The sequence below is a fragment of the Chrysoperla carnea genome, chromosome 2 (genome assembly GCF_905475395.1).
Source record: "Chrysoperla carnea chromosome 2, inChrCarn1.1, whole genome shotgun sequence".
NCBI classification, from domain to species: domain Eukaryota; kingdom Metazoa; phylum Arthropoda; class Insecta; order Neuroptera; family Chrysopidae; genus Chrysoperla; species Chrysoperla carnea.
In genome coordinates, this window is record NC_058338.1 from 79,888,705 (window position 1) to 79,902,102 (window position 13,398).

At 29.6% G+C, this 13,398-nt stretch overlaps 1 protein-coding gene across 1 annotated transcript in view; it reads right to left on the reverse strand.

Annotated features, from left to right (window-relative positions):
* Window positions 1–589: 589 nt before the first annotated feature.
* The window catches only part of LOC123292976, a 290,099-nt gene continuing 277,290 nt past the window's right edge, over window positions 590–13,398 (reverse strand). The window contains exon 12 of the mRNA XM_044873690.1: window positions 590–781. Within this exon, the coding sequence (XP_044729625.1) occupies window positions 590–781 (192 nt within the window). The remainder of the gene's footprint in view (window positions 782–13,398) is intronic.

Below are 13,398 nucleotides of genomic sequence, written 5' to 3' on the forward strand. Positions count from 1 at the left end.
ATATTGTTTAAATAATTTTATTTATAACTTTTACATATACAGGATGAACCATAATTAATGCGAAAAAATTTAATGTGGCATTTCTTACACAAAAATAAGACTACACAAACATCAAAGATTGGAAATTTTTTTTTCTCTAGATATGAATTACTAAGATGGATTTTTGAAACAAAAATATGAAAATAGTAAGTAAACAATTTTTTGTTTTAAATATAAAGTCAGACTCTTTCGTAGAGCTCGTACGACAAGAAACTTTTCATTGTCGGTTTACAATATAATTTTAGAACAAGTATTTAAACTTTAATAGTCTTTGACTAAATATTTATAATAAAGTTTTTCTTGTTTCTGTGAAAGGAATCTTATATTGATTTAAAATAAAAGATTTATTTACAATTTTTTCATTATTGGTTAAAACTTGTGTGGAATGAATATATTTCGACCGGATGTTTATAGGAACTTTTATTTCGATGCAAGAAATCTAATATTAAATTTTTCAATATTATATAAACATCCTGTATATATAATTAAGTGTATGAATTTATATTTCATCTAAGTGTTTTTATTTAACCAATTTTTTTAAATTTAAATTTTATACACAACTTTCTGGACCAGGTATTGTATCGGTGATAATGTGATCACGACGTAATGTACCAAAATTTGAGTATGGTTGTTGTGATTGTGGTGGATTTCTTGTTGTCCTACTGCGTACCCGACCTAAGGTTGAACATGCATTTACCATTGTCTGTGGACTAGGCATTGATGAGTCCGGTGTTTGAATTATCTGAAATAAAAGATAATCGGTTTTAGTATTTCGAAGTTGTAAAATAGCTTGTAAGGATTATAATAAAACTGCTGATTAGATGCTATTAGACACAGTTTGGATGATGTAAGTTAGTGCTACATAAAATTAAATATAAAATAATAGTTTTTTGGATTTTTATATATAGAGTGTTCCATGAAGAGGGAGCTGGAGAATCAATATAGGTGACCGTAACGAGAGAAAATATATACGGAAGCGTTTCTTATTTCTTTACCTATTTACTAAATATCTTTTATGAAAATCAAGACGTAGCCATTAAAGTCAAACATACTAATTGCCTCAATGCCGTAGTTGCCTGATTTCGAATTTGCCATATTACACATAAAAATGTAAAACTAGATTTGTAACCATGAAAATTGCAAAGTGAAATTCAAAATGATTAAAAAACGAAGAAATTATATACATACAAAGATTATTGCCCATCTCCATTTTGCAAAACAAAGTTTTATATGTATCTGTATGGTGATATCGGACAATGACGTCACAAACCTATATCTTCCTCTTTGTTTAATTAAGAATTTTAAACGATCATATCTTGCATACTAGTAAAGAATTTGAAAAACGAACTTCACTTTTCTATTCGTGAAGTGAGAATTTTTCGTCTGAAGTGGTAGCCAAAAATTTAGCCCAATTCCCTATTGAGTGCGTCAGAACATCCCTCATTATAAGCAAATCCACTACATTTTTCCACTGGAAATATGCAAAAATTGTCTGGAATGATTAGATTTTTTTATTTATTGGAAAGATTGGCATTTATAATTTTATTCACCTATATATTTTTTTTATACAAAAGAATCTGGTATACATTTTATTTGTATATAATGGAATATGTATATATATATAGATATAGGTACCTGAACAATCTCAATTATACTTTTATTTTATAGTTCAATAAAATTGAATCGTTTCGAATGAACCAACCTTTACAATACACATTTACAATTCATGGTATATAACATAGTATAATACATAGGTGATGTATTAACGTCGAACTGAAATAGTTCTGTAAAATGACACTGGAATTCTGTGTTAGAAATAAACAATAGTAACAATACTATTTATAGTTATTTACAGGGACCAATATAGTTAGATATCGAATTTTTATAGAAATAAGTACAGTTGAGCCTCAGCAATTCGAACTCTTAGTAGTCCGACACTTTCAGTAATCAACGCTCTTTACCCTCCGAACTAAAAAAAGTGGTATTATAAGTTTGACCGCTATGGGAGTGTATCTGCCTGTCTGTGGCATCGTAGCGTCTAAACGGATGAACTAATTTTGATTTTTTTGGTTGTTTCAAAGGTTATTTAATGAAGACTGTTCTTAGCAATTTAAAGTTCCTTGCCAGTGCGAATTTAGGGTTTCGTACCCGAAAAAACTAAAAATTGGGGATGATCTTCCAAATCCGACCAGTTTGAAAAAGGTTTTAAGGAAAAAGACAATTTAATGGAGAGTGTTCTTAGAAATGTTTCAAATGCAAGTTGAAAAATTTGTCATGGGTTTTTAAAATTTTGTAAATTTCAATTGTTTTACATTATTATTTTTTAATCTTTATTTATTTAACTACATTCGCATAAAATTAAATGTATGATGTGGGTGGAGTCGGTTACGTCATTCTTATCCAAGCGACGACGATGTGATAAATTTTACCACCCCATTAATTATAATTGCTCACACTGTCGATGCCTAGATTCGAACCCGCAACCAAACCCTAAGTAGACAAACCCCCGACCAACTTTTCGGGTATGGAATCCTTACCTCGCACTTGAAACATATCTAAGATCACTCTCCATTAAATTTGGAAGCATTTTCCTAAGAGCTTCCAAACTGAACCGACTTTGACGATTATGGCCTATTTTTTAAGTTGTTCCGGGTACGGAAATCTAAACTCGCACTTAATCATAGGTAAGAACTCTCCAATAAATTACCTTTCGAACGAAACGAAAAATAAAATAAACTCAGTTCATCCGTTTAGGCACTGCGATGCTACAGACAGACACACACATTGCGATCAAATTTATAACAGTCCTTTCTTTGATTCGGGTGGTTAAAAAATAACCCGCATCTTTTAATGGTCTAGCAATTAAATAGATCACTGTTGTTGTTTTAATGATTTAAGTCAGCTTATGACTGTATGACGTCACTATATTGAGTGATTTTTCTAATAAATAAAATATTATGGCTTAGAAAAACCTGAACTTGAGAAATGATCTAAAAATATATGTGATTTTATAAAACACTTTTCTAATAATTACGTACCTGTAACCTACTAGAAACATATCGAAATGTATTTCTATGTAGATACGCATTTATAATACATATAGATAGAGATTTGAAAGGGAAGGATACACAACTGAATAACATTTATAAGTGGGAGGGAGGATATTGACTGAATACCTCTCAATTGTGTGATTATATAAAATAACAGTTTTGGTATGAGTTTGATTGTTTCAATGGGTTTGTAACAGCAATTTAATTTTGATCTGAATCATTCTTAATGAATGGACATTAAAGTGGTATCTGTGACAATTTCATTTTGATATCGTCATAAAACAGTGTGTTTAAGAATATGGATATTTTATGTAATATAATATAACAACAATAATAATAATTAATAATATTTTTCTTCTTTGTATTTCATTTTTTATCATAAACTGGATTTATTGAAAATTTAGATTAAACAAATGAAAAGAAACAACTGGCTGAGTTAATTGCTGGAATACCAGGTATAGATAGTTTTAATTACGCAATCGTTTGTTTGTTTACGTCATGCAAGTAAAGAACGATAGTCACTCTTAGATAGCCACAGTCGTGTATAAATAACACAACTGTGGTGCCACACGTACGTTAAACAATGCATGCATCTAAGTAGAGGTATTATAGGTGTTGTATGAAATTGCAAAAGTGACTTGTATCGTTGCTTATCTGTTGTAGTTCATCTATTCAATTAAGAAACTCCCACTCTCCAAGCGTCTTACAACTATCTCAACGCATATCGAAGCTTCAACTCATGTATATAATACCTCTCACTTAGATGCATTGCTAAACGCATGTATTCTGTCATACTTGTGATATTTATATGCCTAGATGTAAATCGAACATTTTGTATAACGTTATAGCCTAATTTGCGCCTTCACAGATAAACAGACGTTGTTCTATCTCTAACGTCTTACAAGATCCAATTCAAGTTCCAATTGCATTATGTTGCTCGTTTACGAACTCATCCTCACTTTTTAGGCCTTGAGCACTCTTTTCGTTTTTCAGTTATGACAGACAATTGGCAATCGACTAATAAGGTGAGATATTAACACCTGTACCAAAATTTTGTTCGTAGCATCAATATTTTTAAGCGTTACAAATCTGGGACTAAATTTTATATGCATTGATATATTTCATATGTGCAGGTTATAAAAAGCAGACTATTAACAGCGGAGTTCTGCTAAGAGGATATTTTATTTTATATTAGAAATCAATCTAGAGAAAAAGTGAGACTCTCAAAGATGAACTGAAACAAAGTGAAAGTTCTGTACAGTGTCCTAAATTTTTTGTTAAGGAATTTTTGTAATGTGTAAAATTGCACGTTAAAAAAATCAACCGAAAAAATAAATGACTCAAGTGTATAATTTTTCTCCATATTATGTGATCGTACTATATAGAAAGAAAACGACGCTAATACCTTAACATAATTTGAAATAATTTAACTTGATAATGATAATGTAAACAAATTAAATTGTAATATGTACATGAAACTTATGAAATACATTGTACACGGATAAATTTTATAATGTGAGTTGTCTTTAGTAGGTTAGTTGCTTTGCTTGGATTGTGAAGGAAACCTCTATCATTTGAAAGGAATTGCTTGACGACATTCATATACCGGGGTATTCACGTTGATTTAGATGTCGATGGAGAAGTTCAAAAGTGGTACCGAGAAATTTTAGATTTCATCTCTTGACCCCCACCCATTCCAACTTTAAAAATTGAAATGACACTCGCTACCTTGTCATACCTCATTTTAAACGGAACAGAATTGTCCCTTCAACCATGGTTAAAAAAAAGAAATCGATCGATTGGATTTTAAGTTAGAATACTCACAAGATGGAATGCATGAATTCCATCTACTGAGTAGTCTATCTTAAGAATCAATGGATCAATTTCATTTTTTTTTATCACAGTTCAGTATCAGAGAAGCAGACATGCTCTTTCAAATGAGGTACGACAAGGCGGGGGATGCTATTTGAAATTTCAAAGTTGGGGTGAGTGGGGTTGAAGGGATGAAACCTAAAATTTTTAAGTTCCATTTTTGTACTTCTCTATTGATATCTAAATCAAAAGTGTCTTCATTCAACACTAATCATATCAGGTTAAGTGTTATTAAGGGTGAATACCTTCCATCTTCTGCGTAATCTATCTCAAGAATCAATCGATCGATTGCATTTTTTTAGCATGGCTGAAGAGAGAATTGTATGTCCTTTCAAATGATATATGTATAACAAAGTAGGTGGTGCTATTTGAAATTTTAAAGTTGTAGTGGCTAAGGTTGAAGTGGTGAAACCTAAAATTTCCTACGTACCATTTTTGAACATCTCCCTCGATATCTTAATCGACATGTTTTCACTTAAAACGAAATGATCGCACTGTGTAGAAAAATTCATGAGAAATAAAATATTTCAAAATGTATTTTTTAATAAATTTTATGTATTCCTCGTTTAAGGATAATTTATTACATGGTGGACGAAATGTGTTTGAATTACTGGACGTTTCAAATTATCAAGGGTTTGGAAAATCGAAACTGTACTGTATTTTACTTATTAAATAATATTCCTTTTTGTTAATTTCTTAACAAATCGCAACCTAATAATATATTTGTATGTTAATTTCTTGATAAGCACATTTTTATGAAGAATGACTTTTTGTCTCAAAATTAAAAATAAATATTTTTATTTTTATATCTTTATCAGTGGACACACTGTATGTAATAAATATTAGATAAAGAAGAACAGCAGGCATTATAATAGGAATAATAATAATAATAATAATAGTATCACCTATCTCAGTTATCCCATTCCTAGATTCTTGCTATATAACTGTTCCTATAGTAATGTTACTATAACATTCATTATACACACGTAAGTTTTATAGCGTGAAGTCATTCGATAATGTAATCCGAACATCGGAACATCGAGGTTAAATTTAATTTGCTTTATTGTCAAACAAACACATTCAACTAATGAGCAGTCTAATGTATGTTCTATGTTTGTTTAAATGACGTTATCTGTTGATATTCTGACATAACAAGGCTAAGCAAAGGTACATACATACATACAAACACAACCCATATAGATACAGCTAAAATATAGGCAGGAGTTGTAACAAACATTACTGAAAAGTTTGTTGGGTTATCTTTATAGAGGTGGTTTTTAAATTCGACAAATAAAAATAAATCGAAACAACTAAAATTTACAAAATTTAAAAAAAAAAAACCCAGACCCCCGTACGGAACCCTAAGCTCGCAGTTGAAACATATCTAAGAACACTTTCTATTAAATTAATTTCTTCCTTAAACCTTCTCCAAACTGAAGAAGGGTCCGTGAAAAAGAGATGCACAGAATTCACAGAGAAAAAGCAAGGAATGTTTGAGATAATGGTAGTGGAACGCTCGAAACTTGTCGAAGTTTGAAAGCTGTAGGATAAAGAGACTATTGAATTTTTAGAAGAACCTGGTCTGTGTTACCACTGTTTATCACAGCGCTGTCGGGACCAACCTTAAAAAATTGGAGACACCTTTTGCAGAGAATGTGCTGAGTAAGAAGAAGTTATAGCACATCAGCGGTGTCGATGCCTGGCATTAAAAAACCGGCGTTCTATAATTTCGAGATAAGGTCTTCTAAATAGTTTGAAATAGTTGGCAAAAGTTGACATCAGAAAAATAATAAGCTGAAAAAATTTCAAAGGCAGTGATACAGTGGATCAATTTAGCCAGAAAGGGTGTACTCACTAAGAAAAAAAAAACGAGTAGGCTTTTGGCTCAGATCTAGAAATTACTATTCTGTTTTACCCCCAAAGGGTTTCTTTTAGTTGGCTGCGTTTTTTAGGGAAGAATATAAGTTCACAAATTGTTTAAACATTTAAAAACAGCAGGTGAAATAGAAATCCGTTTTTCATTTGTTTTCAGTTTCCTTTTAACCTTTTTACTTTGCTTGATTTTAAGCGGATCGTAAAAGTATTTATTCTAAGCTAGAATCGAATGAAGTCTGGGTGCGCTTAGTACGATTGCTTTCATATCTAGTCACTTTATCCATTCCATACACTTGAAGACTTTACTCCAGAATGAACTACGGTTACTTACCACGTACAGGCAAATTGTTTTCTCTTTGACCAATATTTGACTGTTATGTAAATGAGCGTAAAGTCTTTTTTTCAACATCCTTTATGTGGTGTGTATAAACATTTTGTGTGATGTTATTCATTCAACCATATCACTAAAATTTATCTCTTATTCATTTCAACCATTTGAATGATGAAAATGTGTACCTTTATAGATGTTCGTAAAGAAATTTTGGTAAAATTGGGTTTTGTGTATCCTCTTCAATTAATTTATAGACGGCTTTATCTATATCTTTTTACATTCAAAAATTGTTACTTGATTTTGAATTATAGATAAAAAGTGGGTTCTATTCTCTTATTTTATATTTTACTTATACATGTCACGCTTTTATTCGAATAATTTTAACACTTTTTGTGTTGTGAGCATCGAATGAATTTATTATTGGGAATGTGAAGTTAAAAAGTCGTTGCTAATCATGAAAAATGATTCTATAAGAAGTTAAATGTTAAAAAAAAATCGAAGTGTGAGTTTCAGAGCCAGTGAGGTATATATTTTTTTGGAACTATTTACAGCAAGTTAAAAGCTTTTATGTGGGTAACTTTAAGGAGCCTGATAACTGATGAAACTGGCAAGTAAAGGGAGCTATTGAGAAAAGAACGAAGCCTGGGCAAAGAGGATACTTGACGAGTTAGAGACATGAGATTTTCACCAATTGAATCGAAATAATATCAAATTAACAGAGAAGTTCGAAAATTTTATTTTCCATAACGCAACCCTCCCGACAATTGGAAAAACGATAATGCAATTTTTATCGGGATTATGTTGTGGAAAATAAATATTTTCGAACTTTCTGTTTCTTTTGACTTTTGACCATATTTCTTGCATGAATAGAACAGATTACTTTATTTTTGGGTGGTTTTTCGCACGCTCTCTTAATAATTATCAATCAAGCACTTAATATGCAATGAGGCCAACAATTTTTGCGGGTTGTTGTTGAGTAAGCTACACTTAAATAAAATTTTATACATATTAAAAATTTGATTTTGCCACACTTTCTGAGGGATAAAAATCGTAAAGATCGCGTTTTTTCAAATTTTACAATTTTTTACTCGAATACTGGAAGTTTTAGAGAAAAGTGTACATTTTTTGTTAATTTTGACCCCAATTATAAGAATTTTTTCAGAAGCGATTCAGTCAATATTATTTATTTGTTAAAAAACTAGTTTAAACAATATCCTACCGGGTTACCCACCAGCAATCTGCCCTTTCACGTTCAAGAGCATTTTTTAAACGGGATCCCGCAAACATTTTCCATGAAATTATTCATGCTCAATGACGGATTTTACCGGGTCTAATAAGAATATTATATCTCTAATGGTTCTTCATTCCCACGGTTATATAGAATGTGGTTCAAAACCCCTTTCTGTGTACAAAATTTATGTAGCAAATTATGTGTTGTTTTTAATGTCAAAATTTATCACAAAAATTAAGTTTAATGAACATAAGTCCTAACTATAGAACAGCTCTTGATTGACTAAGTTAAAATAAACAACAATAATTGTAAATCATTGGTGCATCTGTTTGTTATCGTCTGCTTTCTGAACGACTTGATCGATTTAGGTCAAATTCATAGAGCCTATATAGACCGATGTTAGCACAAAAAGTTGATCAACCTTGCAATGAGTCATGTTTTGGGGGGATGTGTGATAATCAAGTGTTTCTAATGCCAAAATTGTCGAAATGCGGAAGACACTATTTGCGGGAGCTTCGACATCGTAGGTTGGATGTCTCCTCGACTTGAATATTTCTTTGATCCTCTTTAAGGATGAAAACCTAAAGATCTGTACCATACTAGTAACAAAACGACTTTTATTTCCGACAAATAAGGGGTGGCCAAAAGAGTACGACTATTGGCCAAAAGAGTACGATTTAACCAATAATGGGCCCCGACTAGTGTTATATTTATGTAATTATTTATTTTATTTTAGACTTTTTAGTGTCCCAGCACTAAAAAAATCTGTCATTATACTATATTAAAACTTTTAAACCAATTAATTGTTCCTAATTAAATTTAAACATATAAACTTATATGTATTTTTGTAACCCTCTTTTAATTTTCTTTACTTTGATACCCTTCTCGATAGATTTTATTAATTTTTTTATCAACGTGTAACTTTTTCACTCCAAAAATCCACCATTTTGTTTTTCTTTTTTCAAAAACCTATCTAAGAACACTTGGGTTTTTGAGACACTGGTACCTTCAAAGTTGAAATCCATTGAGTGATATTTGTTTAAAAAGTAGAAGTTAGCCAGCAAAGCGAACGGGTAACCGCAAGTAGGTATATACTTTACAATAAATAATGTTTGACGATAATAAACATTATCCCATCCTATGGTGTAGTGTATCGAATAAAAAGATCATTAAGTTAGACAATTTATTTTAGTATTTATAATAATAAAATTTTAAGTATTTTTACTATCAATAAAATTATATTATTCAATTAATTTATATTATTGTATAATATTATTAAAATTATAGGTATTTATATATTCTTAATCGAAATAAAAAGATATTAAATGGAATTTAAATAATTGTTTTTTAAATAAAAATTCTTATTTCTAAACTTTTATTTACGGCCGTTGGTTTTTGCTATTTACACGTTATAGAATATGAATATTTTTTGGTAAGATTTACACTTTAGGGATAACATTTCTGGTGTCAAATTTTATTCAATAATTTACTTTTAATTAATCGAAGAAATGAAACCAAAAATACCGTCTAACTGAGGAAGATTTGTTTGAGGTTCTGGTTAAAAATTGGATTTGAAAATTATGTGACATTTTATTTTGGACTATTCTAAACACTTTTTGAAGCTTGGCATTTTTTGCCTAACCTCACCGTTCACTCAGACAAACATTTTCCATCGGCTTCCATAAAAATCTACTGACGAGGTGAGAATTCCTGAGTCAAATGCTTCATTTCCTACAGTAATACCCTGTATATATGAAATATAACAAGTTGTATTAAATTTAATCACAAGTTTGTAACGCTTAGAAATAGTGATGCTACAAACAAAATATAGGTATATGTGTTCGTAAAATCACCTGAACTATTTCCGTCAGTCCATAAGTCCAGCTATCTGACTGCCTGTCCGTCATCACTATAACTCGTAAATGATAAAAATAAAGAGAAGAAATTTAGTAAACGAACAATATAGGTCAATTAAGTTATGGATTATATTTGCTAGTTACTTAAATAGTTGACATCTAACTGTTTTGCAGAGAACAGTTGCTCCGATTGTTTTTCTCTAGATCCCCGCTTGTCTTGTCAGCAGTGCGATAAATCAGTCACTGCCGACTATGGTTTACTTTCGGTACTATTAACAATGTATGTAGAAAAGAAGCAAAAAAAAAAAAAAAAAAAATACAACAACAAAGGAATAGGGGTATTATTATTTTTTTTACTCAGTTGTAGAGCTCCTTCAGTAGAGACAAATTTTTCCCTCATATTATACTTCTTATTAAAAGATCCTTTTTATTGAAATGAGATTTCCCATTTCTTTTCTTCTTTTTTTTTTTAAACATGAAATATCTAAAAAAAGAGTAGTAGAGGGGTTAGAAAAACCATAATATTTTGAACATAGAAAAGGGGAAGTAAATCGGAGAAGGGGTAGCAATCTCACAAGCACATCTTTGATACAAACTTAATCGATTTTCAAACATTTAGCTCAATTTGGGGAAGCAGTACTGATGTTTAGAGCCATATCAACTAGAATAAGTCTCGCCAAATTGATGAAATCACCCCTCTCCTCTTTTATAATATCAATCTGCCTAATCAACAACCCTAATATTGCATTTCAGCTTATTTAAACAAAAGAAGGCCACTGGAGATGATCAAAAGAAGCGGAAAACCAATCCCAAAAAACACATAAATAAAAAATTTTTGTAAAAAGGATGAACGAGATACAATTTACCTGAGCGAATTCACTCTTAATACAATTGAATATAAATGTTTAAAGATGAGAATTGTTCTGGAATTTTTATTTCGAAAACGAAAGTGTCTAGAGAAAAATTTACAAGAGTACTAATATTAAGTTTTTTGCTTAATACTACGTTCAAAAAATACAAAAATATTCTTTATCTTGCAAAAATTCAAAATTTTATACTCTGCGCTCATGAAATGGATACATAACACACCCCCATCCCACCTCATTGACTTTTCATACAGTGTAAAAGTCTATACTTTCGGGGTAAAAATAACCAAAAATATAAACAATTAATAAACTCTGTAACTAAAAACTGTGTTAATAAAAAACACATAAAATTGGTTGAAAAATTAATAAATAATACTTTTATCATCTAGAACAAGCACACAGGGGTGTTTAAAATATTATTTAAATATTCACGACATACTTTTTATATTTTTAAATACATATATATATATCTAACAAAAAATAAATTTTTTTTTCTCCCATTCAAAATGAAACGTGAAAAACATATAAATTATTAATAAATAATAATTAGCTGTTTTATATTATTTCGTAAAATAAAATTTTTTTTTTACAGCATGGGGGGTGCTTTTAATGTGTTTTTGTGTTAAATAAAAATGGGAAAAAAGTGAAATTAATAATTCTTATAATTATTAATACGAGAAAAAATAGAATAAATAAATAAATAGTATAAAAAATATGATAATTATGGAAATAAAATACGTGTGAAAATTTTTTAATTTTTATCGTGCTAATTCGTTTTTTTTTTTCTGTATATAATTACGGTAAAATGTATTCTTGTTTCATTTTATAGAAAATTGATTATTAAATTCTTGATATTTACATTCGAACCTATCAATTTCTGTTTTTATTAATACAGTTAACTTTTTATAATGATCAAAATTTATTTAAGGTATTTCAATACCATAAAAATTAAAGTAAATTTTATTTTTCAATTAATCATCCTTTTATAAGTCTTTTGTGAAAAATCCATATCGATTCACTGAACGGTTTAAGAGAAATTAACTATCAAAGTCAGTTTTTTGTGTTTGTGTTTTGATGACAGGCGGACAGGCGGACAGACGGACAGACGACAGACAGACGACAGACGCCAGACGACATACAGACAGACAACCGGAAATGAACTAATTAGGTGATTTTATAACCACCTATACCAAAATTTTGTTAAGAGTATCAATATTTTTAAGCGTTACAAACTTGGGACTAAACTTAGTATACCTTGGTATATTTCATATACATGGTATAAAAAGGGCACATTTCTCATAAACCGTTAAGAAAATCGATATGAATTTTCACAAAAGACCTATACAGTTAATTGGTAAATAAAATTTTAATTTTGTTATTGTAGGTATTCTTTTCAACTCTTTAAGGTATTTTGATACCGTAAATTGAAAATGATACCAAAGAATTGAAATTTTATTTATCAATTAATTATCCTTTTATACGTCTTTTGTGTAAAATTCATATCGATTATCTGTACAATTTAGGAGAAATTAACTATCAAAATGTTTTTACCAAAAAAAGGTTTTCTTTTTTATTTATATTTTTTAATTTTGGTATGATTTTAAAGCTTAAAACTTGAAGAATATTCATAAAAGTTTTATATATATAATGGTATACTATTTTTAAGAGCACTTATTGGCTAAAAAACCAACATTTGTTACGACTTCTTTATACACCACCATGTAAAAAGGGGCTGTTTTTAATAATTAATTTATAGTAAACCGTACGGAGAATCGACTATAAATTAATACAGAAGGCGTATTAAATACTCATTAATTGAAACATTTTCAAAAGAGACAGGAAAAGAAAAAGGATTATATGAATAAGATTAGGAGAACGTGATGATTGGAAATAAATAGTAAGAGAAGCTAAACCCCTGCCAGGGCTTTAGAACTAAATAACCGACGAAATAACAATCGATGCAATAGTATATTTCTCAATGATGTGTAATTTGCCCGTTTTGTATTCTTGATTTTTTAACGTGATAAAATTTACTCATACAAATAACAATTATATTTCTAAAATAATTTAGTATGGTTTATGATATTAATTACCTCTATTGTATAGTAATTTACAGTAATTTACCTAATAAACTTTATTATGAACAGGGTATCAAATGTTATGCGATAATCAATACCTTAATCATTTATTTATAAAATAGTAAAATTTTCTAATTATATCACGAAAATGGCGTAGTTATAAATAATAAAATACAATATTTTACAGCTGTATTACACAA